Source organism: Narcine bancroftii, chromosome 3, assembly GCF_036971445.1.
Source record: "Narcine bancroftii isolate sNarBan1 chromosome 3, sNarBan1.hap1, whole genome shotgun sequence".
NCBI classification, from domain to species: Eukaryota; Metazoa; Chordata; class Chondrichthyes; order Torpediniformes; family Narcinidae; genus Narcine; species Narcine bancroftii.
The window spans coordinates 1,159,227-1,174,418 of record NC_091471.1 but is presented as its reverse complement, the minus strand read 5'-3'; the positions used below and the strand labels follow the sequence as shown (position 1 = coordinate 1,174,418).

At 38.1% G+C, this 15,192-nt stretch overlaps 1 protein-coding gene across 3 annotated transcripts in view; it reads left to right on the top strand.

Annotated features, from left to right (window-relative positions):
* fbxo41 (F-box protein 41) overlaps window positions 1-15,192 on the top strand; it is a 218,086-nt gene that overhangs the window by 140,928 nt on the left and 61,966 nt on the right. For all 3 annotated transcript variants that reach the window (XM_069923315.1, XM_069923316.1, XM_069923317.1), the window contains one exon: window positions 5,781-5,896. In XM_069923315.1, coding sequence (XP_069779416.1) covers window positions 5,781-5,896 — 116 coding nt within the window. The remainder of the gene's footprint in view (window positions 1-5,780; window positions 5,897-15,192) is intronic.

Sequence of the window (15,192 nt, the reverse complement as noted above, 5' to 3'; positions counted from 1 at the left end):
TATTATCTCTTCTTATCGATTCTGCTAGTGGTTCTATAGCTAGCGCAAACAATAATGGTGATAGTGGGCATCCCTGCCGCGTTGACCTGCTTAAGTTAAATTGCTTTGATACATGTCCATTTACTGTCACTTTCGCTAACGGTCCCTTATATAATGCTTTAATCCAATTAATATACTTCTCCGGTAAACTGAATTTTTGCAATACTTTGAACAAGTAATTCCATTCTACTCTGTCGAAGGCCTTCTCTGCGTCTAAAGCAACTGCTACTGCCGGTGCTTTATTTCCTTCTACTGCATGAATTAAGTTAATAAATTTACAAATATTGTCTGTTGTGCGTCTTTTTTTGATAAATCCAGTTTGGTCTAAATTTACCATTTTCGGTACCTGTTCTGCTAATCTGTTCGCTAATAGTTTAGCTATTATCTTATAATCTGTGTTTAGCAAAGATATTGGTCTATATGACGCTGGTGAGAGTGGATCTTTCCCTTGTTTTAGTATCACTGTAATTATTGCTGTTTTACATGAATCTGGTAAGTTTTGTGTCTCATCAATCTGGTTGATTACATCCAGGAGGGGCGGTATTATTAGGTCTTTAAATGTTTTGTAGAATTCTATTGGGAGTCCATCCTCTCCTGGTGTCTTATTATTTGGTAAATTTTTTATTATCTCTTGTATTTCTACTGTTCCAAATGGTTCTGTTAATTTATTTTGTTCCTCTATTTGTAGTTTTGGTAGTTCAATTTTAGTCAAAAATTCATCTATTTTCCCTTCTTTCCCTTCGTTTTCGGTTCGGTATAATTGTTCATAGAATTCTCTGAAGTTTTCCTTAATTTCTTTTGGATTATATGTAATTTGTTTGTCTTTTTTCCTTGTTGCCAATACCGTTTTCTTAGTTTGCTCTGTCTTAAGCTGCCATGCTAGGATTTTGTGTGTTTTTTCCCCTAGTTCATAATATTTCTGTTTTGTCTTCATTATATTCTTCTCCACCTTATATGTTTGTAATGTTTCATATTTTATTTTTTTATCCGCCAATTCTCTTCTTTTGGTTGTATCTTCCTTTATTGCTAATTTTTTTTCTATGTTTATTATTTCCCTTTCCAACTGCTCTGTTTCCTGATTATAGTCCTTCTTCATCTTGGTTGCATAACTTATTATTTGCCCTCTAATGAATGCTTTCATTGCGTCCCATAGTATAAACTTATCTTCCACTGATTCCGTATTTACTTCAAAGTACATTTTTAATTGTTTTTCAATAAATTCTCTAAAATCCTGTCTTTTAAGTAGCATGGGGTTTAATCTCCATCTATACATTCTTGGAGGGATGTCTTCTAGCTCTATTGCCAATAACAGGGGTGAGTGGTCCGATAATAGTCTAGCTTTATATTCCGTTTTCCTAACTCTCCCTTGTATGTGGGCTGATAACAGGAATAGGTCTATCCTTGAGTATGTTTTATGTCTAGTCGAGTAGTATGAGTATTCCTTTTCTTTTGGGTTTTGTTTCCTCCATATGTCCACAAGTTTCATTTCTTGCATTGATTTAATTATAAATTTGGTTACTTTGTTCTTCCTGTTAATTTTTTTCCCCGTTTTATCCATATTTGGATCCAAATTCAGATTGAAATCCCCTCCTATTAGTATGTTCCCTTGCGTATTAGCTACCTTCAAAAAGATATCTTGCATAAACTTTTGATCTTCTTCGTTAGGTGAATATATATTAAGTAGATTCCAAAGCTCTGAATATATCTGACATTTTATCATAACATATCTCCCTGCTGGATCTATTATTTCCTCTTCTATTTTAAATGGCACATTTTTGCTAATTAATATAGCCACTCCTCTTGCTTTTGAATTATACGATGCTGCTGTTACATGTCCTACCCAATCTCTCTTTAATTTCTTGTGCTCCAATTCAGTTAAATGTGTTTCTTGGACAAATGCTATATCTATTTTTTCCTTTTTCAGTAAATTTAGTAGTTTCTTCCTTTTAATTTGGTTATGTATTCCATTAATATTTAGAGTCATATAGTTCAGCGTAGCCATTTTATATTTTGTTTATCTTCTCTTTCCGTTTTTCCATCATTACCTTTCCTCCTTTTCCATTTCTGTTTTCTTATTTTCAACTCTTTACCAGACAACATTCCTACAACATCCAACATTTTCCTTATTCTCCTATTTCTATCTTCTTTATCCCCAATCTCCCCTTCCCCTCCTGAGTTGCCCTTTATCCCTTGTCGGACAACCACATCTCCCCTCTCCATTTGGATTTGCGAATCCACTCGCAAGCGTCAACTGATTTTGCAGTGACCGCTCTTTTCCCCCCACCCAGCCCCCCCCAGAAAAGATTTCGTTTTTTATATGTCACAAAGGTCACTCTTTTAGTTCCCTCCTTATTCTCTCTATTCCATTACCTTCCCTTATTGATTCTTGTCTATACTTTCTATGTTTTCCTCTAATTACAGATACTTTCACATATGCCCGTTGTCTCTATTCACTCTTATACCTCTTTACCCGCATACATATCAATCGTGGTCATTTTTACCCTCCTTACCCTTCTTCATCCCTCAGTCTATTTTTGTCTTTACCCACATACATATCAATCGTGATAATTTTTGCTCTCATTACCCGTCTTCATCCCTCAGTCTATTTTTGTAATTGTTCTGCAAATTTTCGTGCTTCTTCTGGATCCGAGAATAGTCTGTTTTGTTGTCCTGGAATAAATATTTTCAATACCGCAGGATGCTTCAGTGTAAATTTATATCCTTTCTTCCATAAAATCGCTTTTGCTGCATTGAACTCTTTTCTCTTCTTTAGGAGTTCAAAGCTTATATCTGGATAAATGAAGATTTTTTGCCCTTTATACTCCAGTGGTTTGTTGCCCTCTCTTACTTTTTCCATTGTCTTCTCCAGCACCTTTTCTCTTGTAGTATATCTTAGGAATTTTACTACAATAGATCTTGGTTTTTGTTGTGGTTGTGGTTTAGGGGCCAATGCTCTATGTGCCCTTTCTATTTCCATTTCTTGCTGTAGTTCTGGACATCCTAGGGCCTTAGGGATCCATTCTTTTATAAACTCCCTCATATTCTTGCCTTCTACATCTTCCTTAAGGCCCACTATCTTTATGTTATTTCTTCTGTTATAATTTTCCATTATATCTATTTTTTGGGCTAGTAATTCTTGTGTCTCTTTAGTTTTTTTATTAGATTCCTCCAATTTCTTTTTTAAGTCTTCTACCTCCATTTCTGCTGCTATTGCCCGTTCTTCCATCTTGTCCATTTTTTTCCCCATTTCTGTTAAGGTCATATCCATTTTATTTATTTTCTTTTCTGTGTTGTTTATTCTTCTTCTTAAATCATTGAATTCCTGTGTTTGCCATTCTTTAAATGACTCCATGTATCCTCTAACAAGAGCAAGTACCTCCTTTACCTTGCCTATCTTTTCTTCTTCTATTTCCCTGTACTCTTCCTCTTCCTCTTCTTCCTCTAGGTTGACCATCTGTTGTTTCTTTGCTGCCCTTTCCTCCTCTTCTTTCTTGTTTCCATTGTCTTCTGTGGTGTCTTCTTGCTGCAGGTGTTCTGCAGCTGTCGTTGCCGGCTGTGGAGATCGACTCCCCAGCTGGTCCCCCCTCCCGTCGGTGTGTTTTTTTGTATGCGCATCGCGCATGCGCGAGGAGTCGCGCATGCGCGGTTGCGCACTTTTACTCGGCTCTGTGAGCCATTGTTGTAGTTCTTTTTCTACCGACCTGAGGTAGTGGGGTCTTCTCTCCACAGCGGGCCTCTTCGGACAGGTAAGGCCTTCACCTTTTTCCTCCGTTGTCTTCTCTTCCTCTCTTCTTTCCGTTGATTTTGATTTTTCTCCTTTTGTCTCCATCTTCTTTCCACCTTTATATTCACTTTTCTTTAACTTGTATTTCTGTGCCTTTGTATTTTCTCTCGTTTTTCCCGACTTTTCTGGAGAGGGCTGGAGTTCACCGTCCGGCCACTACTCCATCACGTGACTCCCCCAGCTTATTCCTTTTTCAATGTTTAATAATCATTTAAAGATTTGGGATTCTAAAGGTATAAAGGCAATACAAGATTGTTTTGTAGAGGGGAAATTTCTTTCTTTTAATCAAGTGAGAAAAAGATTTGATATACCTGTAAATCCTTTGTTTGCGATTTATCAACTGAGAGCTTTGATAAAAGATAATTATGTTAGAGAGATGATTTTACCTACTTAATCGAGATTTGAATCTTTGATATCCTCTAAACCGAAAAGGGGTTATATTTCAGTTATGTATAATTTGTTACAAGATAGTATGGACCGCAGAGCCCACCTCACTGACAAAAGGCAAAGGAGGAAAAACCCAACACCCAACCCCAACCAACCAATTTTCCCCTGCAGCCGCTGCAACCGTGTCTGCCTGTCCCGCATCGGACTTGTCAGCCACAAACGAGCCTGCAGATGACGTGGACTTTTACCCCCTCCATAAATCTTCGTCCGCGAAGCCAAGCCAAATAAGTATGGATAAGTCAGATTGGGAGAAATCTAAATTTAAATGGGAGAGTGATTTAGTATTTATTTTTTCCGATGATGATTGGGTGAATATGTGTCAGGACAATGTAATTAAATTGACTAATGTAAGATATGAAATGGTTAATTATAATTTTTTACATCAATTATATTTGACCCTGGAAAAGCTAAAAAAAAATATGGGTTTAGTCATTCGGATTCTTCTTTTAGATGTGGCTCATGGATTGGAACTTTTCTACATGCCGTTTGGTCTTGTGTTAAAGTTCAATCATTTTGGCAAGGGATTAAAGTAGTTTTGGAAAAATTATATAATTTTATATTACCGTTAGATCCAACGATTTTTTTGTTGGGAAATTTGTATTCGTTAAGGGGAATGGGATTGGACAAAATTCAAATTGCTTTTGTATGTTTGGTGTTATCAGTAGCGTGTAAATGTGTTGCTAGTACTTGGAAAGATGATACTGAGATTAATATATCACGTTGGCACAATGAATTGAAAGTATGTGCTGTCATGGAAAAAATTACTTATAATTTACATGATAATTACTTGTTTATTAGTAAGTGGTCTCCGTATTTGAAATATATGCATTTAGATATACTTTGAAATGTTATTAACATTTATAATATTTTCTTTTTATATATATAATCTTTTTTGCTCCCCTTAAGGGAGCTTGGCTGAAGGATGGGAGGGTGAGGTGGGTATTAATGTAAAATCTTTTTTTTGATTATTTCTATACTGTTATTTTTTTCTATCTTTTAAATAAAGTTTGAAAAAACAAGATCAGGACTGCCATGCTGGGAAATCACTTCTCCCTTCTTTTACAATATTTTTATTGGCTTCTTCTTGCAGGTTGTGAGATTAATGAACGAGTAAATCAACCCAAAATATTTGTCTATATTTATCGAAATTAAATCTTTACGTATATTTGTGATTATCAAGTACTGTAAGCCACCCTATCTATTGTATGTGTATCTGTGGTCTGGGGAAATGGTGTCTCATCAGGTGCTATCTGTTCAGTCAGGTGATAATAAACATGAACTCGAGAAAGGAATTGCGTTTAACTGCCAGAATATGTGGGCAACACAAGAAAGTAATCGACCTGCTCGGATGCCAGGAAAAAAAGGCGCTTATGTGGTTGGAGTTAGCTGTTTTTGAGGAGGAGATGTATTTGAATCCTGAACCTGGTTTGGGGGGCATCTCTCCGCCTTCATGTATGGAGTGAAAATTGTGTGAACAGACATGAAATTCATAAAATTGTATCTGTTTCAGTTCATGGTGACCCTCTCCCAGTGGTGTACACAGACTCACTCTCTAACTCTGCAGAGCATCAAACCTCGGCCGAAAGGGAAGAAAGAGAGCAAGGAGGAATATCTTAAAAGCACACAGTGAGCATCATCTCTTACGTTAACAAGACGATTGCACGAATATTTTCTACATGCCTGTAACTTAATTAAATATATTTCTTCTGTAAAACCAACCTTTGCTGTTAATAAGTTAGCTAATTTACAATTAGGAATTGAGCTCAGACCTAATGAATTGAGATACATTGACTCTGTGGGAGAAGCCAGAGCGCAGTAGTAGACGATTGCCTCTCTAACTGAGGGCCTGTGACTAGTGGGGCGCCTCAGGGATCGGTGCTGGGACCATTGTTTGTCATCTATATTAATGATCTGGATGATAATGTGGAAAATTGGATCAGCAAGTTCACAGATGGCAATAAGATTGGAGGTGTAGTGGAAGTGAGGAAGGCTTTCAACACTTGGATCTGGACCAGCTGGAAAAGTGAGCTGCAAAATAGCAGATGGAATTTAATGTGAACAAGTTTTAGTCCTCTTTGGGAGGACTAACCAAGGTAGATATACATGGTGAACTATAGGGCACTGACGAAAGCAGTAGAATGAATGGATCTGGAAATACAGAGACACAATTTGCTGAAAGTGACATCACAGGCAGATAGGTTTATAAAGAGAGCTTTTGGCATTTTGAACCCCATTTCTGATCACTGGCTCTGTAACAGCAATGCAGAGACTGCTACGCTAATCAAGCCACCCTATGTCCTCTGGTGTTATTCTGGGGAAAAGGTGCTGGCTGTCCACCCTACCTATGCCTCTCATAATCTCATTGACATCTCATTCTTCTATGCTCCAAAGAGAAAAGCCCCCAGCTCCGTTATCCTTGCTTCATAAGACACATTCTCCAATTCAGGCATCATCCTGGTAAAGCTCCACTGCACCCTCTCCACATCCTTCCTGTAATGAGGTGACCTGAAATGAACACAATCTTCCATGTGTGGTCTTATTAGAGATTTATAGAGCTGCCACATTACCTCATTGACTCTTGAACTGAATCCCCCGAAGAATAATAATAATAAGCCAGCAGACCATAAGCCTTCTTAACCGTTTTATCAACCTGTCCAACGAACTTTAATGTTCTACAGATGTGGACCATAAGGTCTCTCTGCTCTTTCTCACTCGTAAGAATCCTACCATTAACAATGTACTCTGCCTTTTAGTTCAACCTTCCAAACTGCAACATGAACCATTAGAAGGGCCAAAAGGGCCTGTTTCTGTGCTATATTCAATCTCTGTTGAACTTTGCCTCGTCCCGCACTTGTCTGGATTGCACTCCATCTGCTGCTCTCCTCATGTCTCTATTCTGCTGTAACCTACGACAACCTTCTGCACTATCCATAACATTTCCAACCTATGTGTCTTCCGCAAACATACTGAGGCCATTTATAAAAATCACAAAGAGCAGGGGTCCCAGAACAGATCCTTGCGGAACTCCACTAGTCACTGACCTCCAGGCAGAAAACTTTCCTTCCACTACTACTTGTCACTTCTGCAAAATAACTCAATAGGCTTGTGAGGCATGACCTACCCCTCACAAAGCGAAAAAAAAAATTATAGATAAAAAGAATGTATTTTTGTGATTTTTATATGAAAACAAATTCAATTTCTTCTTGATACAAATTCTACTTCAATAATAATAATAATAAATTTATTATATGGGAAGCACTTAAAGCCTATTTAAGGGGATAAATAAGAAATTATTTAGCCTAAATTAAGAAAGATGATATAAAAGAGACAAATCAGTTGGAAAAAGTGTTGGAAAAGAAACCTTCTGAAGAAAGGAAGAAATAATTAACTATTAAAAAACTTCAATATAATATATTCAGACATGTAGAACTGAAAAATCAATTCAAAAAACAAAGCAGAAATATTATGAATTAGGAGAAAGCGCACAAGATTTTTACCTGGCAATTGAATGTAGAATAGGTATCTAGAACAATTAATGCAGTCATAAAACATTCTAAGATCATTGGTGCCTGCCACATTGACCACCGCCAGTGGGCTGATAACGCCTCAAACCGTGCATCTTGGCGCCTCACAGTTTGGCGGGCAGCAACCTCCTTTGAAGAAGACCGCAGAGCCCACCTCACTGACAAAAGGCAAAGGAGGAAAAACCCAACACCCAACCCCAACCAACCAATTTTCCCCTGCAACCGCTGCAACCGTGTCTGCCTGTCCCGCATCGGACTTGTCAGCCACAAACGAGCCTGCAGCTGACGTGGACTTTTTACCCCCTCCATAAATCTTCGTCCGCGAAGCCAAGCCAAAGAAGAAAGAAGATAAGCCACAACAAATAAATGATTCTTTTACGGAATTTTATTCTCAATTATATCAATCAGAATCAGTTCAAGATGAAAATAAGATTAATAAATTTTTTATCCCAAATAGATTGACTTAATTTGAATGCTTAGGAGCAAAAGGATTTGAATTCTCCTTTTACAGCAAAGGAGATCATTAAGATAATGAGTTCATTACAAAGTAGTAAGTCACCAGGGGAAGATGGGTTTCCTATAGAATTTTATAAAAAATTTAAGGATCTTTTGGTACCTCCATTTATGGAGGTGTTAAATCAAACATTGAAAACACATTCTCTCCCCAGTTCCTTTTCAACAGCAAATATTACTGTAATACAAAAGAAGGATAGAGATCTGTTAAAACCAGCATCATGTAGACCAATTTCATTATTGAATTTTGATTATAATTGTCAAAGTGTTAGCAAATAGATGAGCAAAATACTTACCGAAGTTAATACATATGGATCAAACTGGATTTGTAAAAAACAGGATATCTGCCGATAATGTGGCAAAATTAATTAGTTTAATACATTTAGTTCAAAAGAGGGGTAATTTGAATGTTGCAGTGGGTTTAGATGCAGAAAAAGCTTTTGATAGATTAGAATGGGATTTTCTTTTTAAAATTTTGGAGAAATTTGGGTTAGGGTCAATATTTATTGATTGGATTAAAATAATATATAAGAACTCTAGTGCGAAATTAGTGACTAATGGTCAAATTTCAACAACTTTTCGATTGACTAGATCAATGGTTCTCAAATTTTTTCTTTCTACTCAGATAGCACTTTAAGTATTTCCTGTAACATAGATGCTCTGTGATGAGTAAGGGATTGCTAAAGGTGGTATGTGGGTGGAAAGAAAAAGTTTGAAAACCACTGTTTTAATCGTATCTAATTGGCTCGTGCACGATTTCATAACTCTAAAGGAAATGGACCAATGACAATTTTTCTCAAGCAAAATATTTCAGTAACAATTAGGTCTAGAGCAGTGATTCTCAACCTTTCTGATGGCATAGGGATTACTTAAAGTGGTATGTGAGTGGAAAGAAAAAGGTTGAGTACCACTGGACTAGATCAAGGTTTTCCACTGTCACCAGCTTTATTTGTTTTAGTAACTGAACCCTTAACTGAATTAATGAGACAGGATTTAAAGATAAAAGGTATTAAGGTGAATCAGGAAGAACATAAAATAAATGTGTTTGTAGATGATGTCTTAATTTATTTAACAGATCCATTAAATTCTATGCAACAACTTAAATTTGGTTAAAAGATTATGGAGAAGTATCTGGTTATAAAATTAATTGGGGTAAAAAGTGAAATCATGCCTTTAGTAATTGGAGATTATGCAAAATGTAAGCGAGTAATTGATTTTAGATGGCCAGATATGGGAATAAAATGTTTAGGTATTCGAGTGGAAAGGGATTTTAAAAATGTATTTAAGATAAATTTATTATTCATCATTAAAAAGAATAAGAGCAGATTTGGAAAGATGGAATTCATTACATATTATCACCCTGTACAAAAACAAAGGCGAGAAATCAGACTGCTCAAACTACAGGGGAATCACGCTGCTCTCCATTGCAAACAAAATCTTTGCTAGGATTCTCCTAAATAGAATAATACCTAGTGTCGCCGAAAATGTTCTCCCAGAATCACAGTGCGGCTTTCGCGCAAACAGAGGAACTACTGACATGGTCTTTGCCCTCAGATAGCTGCAAGAAAAGTACAGAGAACAAAACAAAGGACTCTACATCACCTTTGTTGACCTCACCAAAGCCTTCGACACCATGAGTAGGAAAGGGCTTTGGCAAATACTAGAGCGCCTCGGATGCCCCCCAAAGTTCCTCAACATGGTTATCCAACTGCACAAAAACCAACAAGGTCGGGTCAGATACAGCAATGAGCTCTCTGAACCCTTCTCCATTAACAATGGCGTGAAGCAAGGCTGCGTTCTCGCACCAACCCTCTTTTCAATCTTCTTCAGCATGATGCTGAAACAAGCCATGAAAGACCTCAACAATGTTTACATCCGGTCCGCATGGATGGCAGTCTCTTCAATCTGAGGCGTCTGCAAGCTCACACCAAGACACAAGAGCAACTTATCCGTGAACTACTCTTTGCAGATGATGCCGCTTTAGTTGCCCATTCAGAGCCAGCTCTTCAGCGCTTGACGTCCTGTTTTGCGGAAACTGCCAAAATGTTTGGCCTGGAAGTCAGCCTGAAGAAAACTGAGGTCCTCCATCAGCCAGCTCCCCACCATGACTACCAGCCCCCCCACATCTCCATCGGGCACACAAAACTCAAAACGATCAACCAGTTTACCTATCTCGGCTGCACCATTTCATCGGATGCAAGGATCGACAACGAGCTAGACAACACTCGCCAAGGCAAATAGCGCCTTTGGAAGACTACACAAAAGAGTCTGGAAAAACAACCAACTGAAAAACCTCACGAAGATTAGCATATACAGAGCCGTTGTCATACCCACACTCCTGTTCAGCTCCGAATCATGGGTCCTTTACTGGCATCACCTACGGCTCCTAGAACGCTTCCACCAGTGTCGTCTCCGCTCCATCCTCAACATTATTTGGAGCGACTTCATCTCCAACATCGAAGTACTCGAGATGGCAGAGGCCGACAGCATCGAATCCACGCTGCTGAAGATCCAACTGCGCTGGGTAAGTCACGTCTCCAGAATGGAGGACCATCGCCTTCCCAAGATCGTGTTATATGGCGAGCTCTCCACTGGCCACCGAGACAGAGGTGCACCAAAGAAGAGGTACAAGGACTGCCTAAAGAAATCTCTTGGTGCCTGCCACATTGCCCATCGCCAGTGGGCTGATCTCGCCTCAAACTGTGAATCTTGGCACCTCACAGTTCGGCGGGCAGCAACCTCCTTTGAAGACCGCAGAGCCCACCTCACTGTCAAAAGACAAAGGAGGACAACACCCAACCCCAACCAACCAATTTTCCCTTGCAACTGCTGCAACCGTGTCTGCCTGTCCCGCATCAGATTTGTCAGCCACAAACGAGCCTGCAGCTGACGTGGACATTACCCCTCCATAAATCTTCGTCCGCGAAGCCAAGCCAAAAGAAAGAAGAAAAAGAAAGAAGAGTAAATTGTGTTAAGATGAATGTTTTTTCCTAGAATACAATACCTTTTTTAATTGATTCTTTTTTTAAAAAACTTTATTTATTTGAAGAATCATTAATAGTAATACAAAATACATTCCATAAAGGAAATTTTACATGAAATTTTTTTTTTAAATTAAAAAAAAACAAGAAAAAAATATAAATCAAATCCACACCTCCTCTCCCACCCCATCAGCCAGCTCTCTGAAGAAGAGCTAAAAATATGTAAACATAAACTGAAAGTATATAATAAATCAAAATATATTCCAAATATGGTATCCACTTATTAACAAAAAAAGAATAATTGTCATGTAGATTAAATGTAATTTTTTCCATAACAATATTATGCCATCGCATTATATTAATCACTGTATTATCTTTCCATGTACTTGCTACATATTTTTGAGCTACAGACGATGCTAAATATATAAATGCAATTTGAAATTTATCCAACCCTAATCCCCTTAAAGGAATCATATAACCCATTAAAAAAATAGATGGATCTAATGGTAACTTAAAATTATATAATTTTTCAAAAATTAACTTAATTTCATCCCAGAATGGTTGTACATGCACATAAGACCAAACAGCATGTAAAAAAAGTTCCAGTACATACACCACATCTAAAACAAGAATCCGAATTACTAAAACCATATTTTTTCAATTTCTCTAGGGTTAAATACAACTGATGTAGAAAGTTATAATTAACCATTCCATACCGCACATTCGTCAATTTAGTAACACTAACATGACACGTATCTACCCAATAATCTTCAGGAAAAACAAAAGCTAAGTCATTTTCCCATTTAAGCTGAGACTCCTCCCATTCCGACGTATCCATATTATCTTGTAATACTTGGTACATAACAGAAATATAACCCCTTTTTGGTATAGAAGAAATCAAAGACTCTAATTCGATCAATACAGGTAAAATCATCTCTCTACCATACAAATCTTTCACCAAAGCTCGAAGTTGATAATAAACAAATAAAGATTTTTCAGCAATATCAAAACACTCTTTCAATTGATTGAAAGAAAGAAACTGTCCTTCTACAAAACAATCCTGTAATGTTTTTATACCCTTAGAATCCCAACTCTTTAAATGACTATTAAACATGGTAATAAGAAATAAGCTGAGTATTATATTCTTTTTTCTTTTCTTTGGCTTGGCTTCGCGGACGAAGATTTATGGAGGGGGTAAAAAGTCCACGTCAGCTGCAGGCTCGTTTGTGGCTGACCAGTCCGATGCGGGACAGGCAGACACGATTGCAGCGGTTGCAAGGGAAAATTGGTTGGTTGGGGTTGGGTGTTGGGTTTTTCCTCCTTTGCCTTTTGTCAGTGAGGTGGGCTCTGCGGTCTTCTTCAAAGGAGGCTGCTGCCCGCCAAACTGTGAGGCGCCAAGATGCACGGTTTGAGGCGTTATCAGCCCACTGGCGGTGGTCAATGTGGCAGGCACCAAGAGATTTCTTTAGGCAGTCCTTGTACCTTTTCTTTGGTGCACCTCTGTCACGGTGGCCAGTGGAGAGCTCGCCATATAATACGATCTTGGGAAGGCGATGGTCCTCCATTCTGGAGACGTGACCCATCCAGCGCAGCTGGATCTTCAGCAGCGTGGACTCGATGCTGTCGACCTCTGCCATCTCGAGTACCTCGACGTTAGGGGTGTGAGCGCTCCAATGGATGTTGAGGATGGAGCAGAGACAACGCTGGTGGAAGCGTTCTAGGAGCCGTAGGTGGTGCCGGTAGAGGACCCATGATTCGGAGCCGAACAGGAGTGTGGGTATGACAACGGCTCTGTATACGCTTATCTTTGTGAGGTTTTTCAGTTGGTTGTTTTTCCAGACTCTTTTGTGTAGTCTTCCAAAGGCGCTATTTGCCTTGGCGAGTCTGTTGTCTATCTCATTGTCGATCCTTGCATCTGATGAAATGGTGCAGCCGAGATAGGTAAACTGGTTGACCGTTTTGAGTTTTGTGTGCCCGATGGAGATGTGGGGGGGCTGGTAGTCATGGTGGGGAGCTGGCTGATGGAGGACCTCAGTTTTCTTCAGGCTGACTTCCAGGCCAAACATTTTGGCAGTTTCCGCAAAGCAGGACGTCAAGCGCTGAAGAGCTGGCTCTGAATGGGCAACTAAAGCGGCATCATCTGCAAAGAGTAGTTCACGGAAAAGTTTCTCTTGTGTCTTGGTGTGAGCTTGCAGGCGCCTCAGATTGAAGAGACTGCCATCCGTGCGGTACCGGATGTAAACAGCGTCTTCATTGTTGGTATTATATAATGGAGTTAAAAATGACAATTTACCTTTTGATCCTAAAATCCTTTTTTTAATCCATAGTTTTAATAGATGTTTTAATATCGGCATATTATATTCCCTCACCAAATTTACATTCCATCGAAATATAAATTGATACACCTCGACTTCAGAAATACAGGCCATCTCAACTTTAGCCCAACTCAAGGGCTGGTCCAAATCCATCAATCTACTAATAAATTTCAACTGGGCTGCTTCATAATAATTTTGAAAATGAGGTAATTGAAGTCCACCTAATGCATATTTCCAAGTAAGTTTATTTAATGCTACGCATGGTAGTTTACCTTTACATAAAAATTCTCTCGTAACTTTATTTAAATCCAGAAAGAAACTCTTTGAAAGAGAACATGGTATTGATTGAAATAAATATTGAATACGAGGAAAAATATTCATCTTAATACAATTAATGACCAATTAAAGTTAATGGAAGATCTTTCCAATTAATTAAATCTGCTTTAATCTTTTTTAATAATGGAATATAATTTAACTTGTATAAAGATTGATACTCAGTATTTACAATTATTCCTAAATATTTAATTTTATCAGACCATTTCAGCTTTATAATATTTTTATACTCTGAATAATCTCCTTCTCCGACTGGCAAAATTTCACTCTTATCCCAGTTAACTTTATATTGCCTTTTTCAATCGATTCCAATAGCAAGTCCTCAAAAATGTTTTAAAGAATTAAATGCTTGTGTTAGGAAAATTTTATGAAAAGGAAAATGGCAAGGGTTTCTTTGGATAAATTAATGTGGAATTATGATTCAGGAGGTTTGCAGCTTCCTAATTTTATGAGTTTATTATAAAGCAGCCCAGTTCCATTTTGTTAATGTAATGTATGATTTTTTTACAAATTCCAGCTTGGGTGCAAATCAAACTTCGTAAAATAGGGGAATCAAACCCACAAGATTTTATTTATAAACGGAATTCAAGACTGTTAACAGTGAATAGAAAAACTCCCATATTGAAACATTTAATTGAGCTTGGAATAAGATTGATAAAGAAATTGGGGAAGGAGGTTTATTGTCGAGAAAAACACCATTATTTTTGAATAGATTGATTCCATTTTCCATGGGAAATCAATTTTTAAAGATTGAAGATGTTTTTGAACCAGCAAAATTTTTATCTTTTAATAGAATGAAAGAGAAGTTCAAGGTACCTGAAAATACTAGATTTAGTTATTATCAGTTTATGGATTTTGTACGTGTAGATTTTGGTCACGGGCTGTTATTGCCAGTAGGGACAGAATTAGGATTATTGTGTAATAAAGATATTGTAGTTGCACAAGGCACACAGCGAGCGAAAGGGAGTTGAACCGACTGACTTTAGTAGAACTCTCACATGCATTGAAATCCATCGGAACCCGATCCTAGGACCTTTATGACATCAGCCACTAGGCTGTGGGCTTGGCCTGCACCTGGAACTCTCACAGTCAGATCTGTCATGGACACCCGCGACTCTGTAAGCCAGTTCAACTGATGTGTGGGCGAGCTGCCACATGACACCCCCACCCCAAGAACCTGCATTAGGAAGTTTGGAGTCCATGACCAACGTCTCTTTAGTTCATTTGCATGGCCAACCTCGTCGGCATGGGGGTGG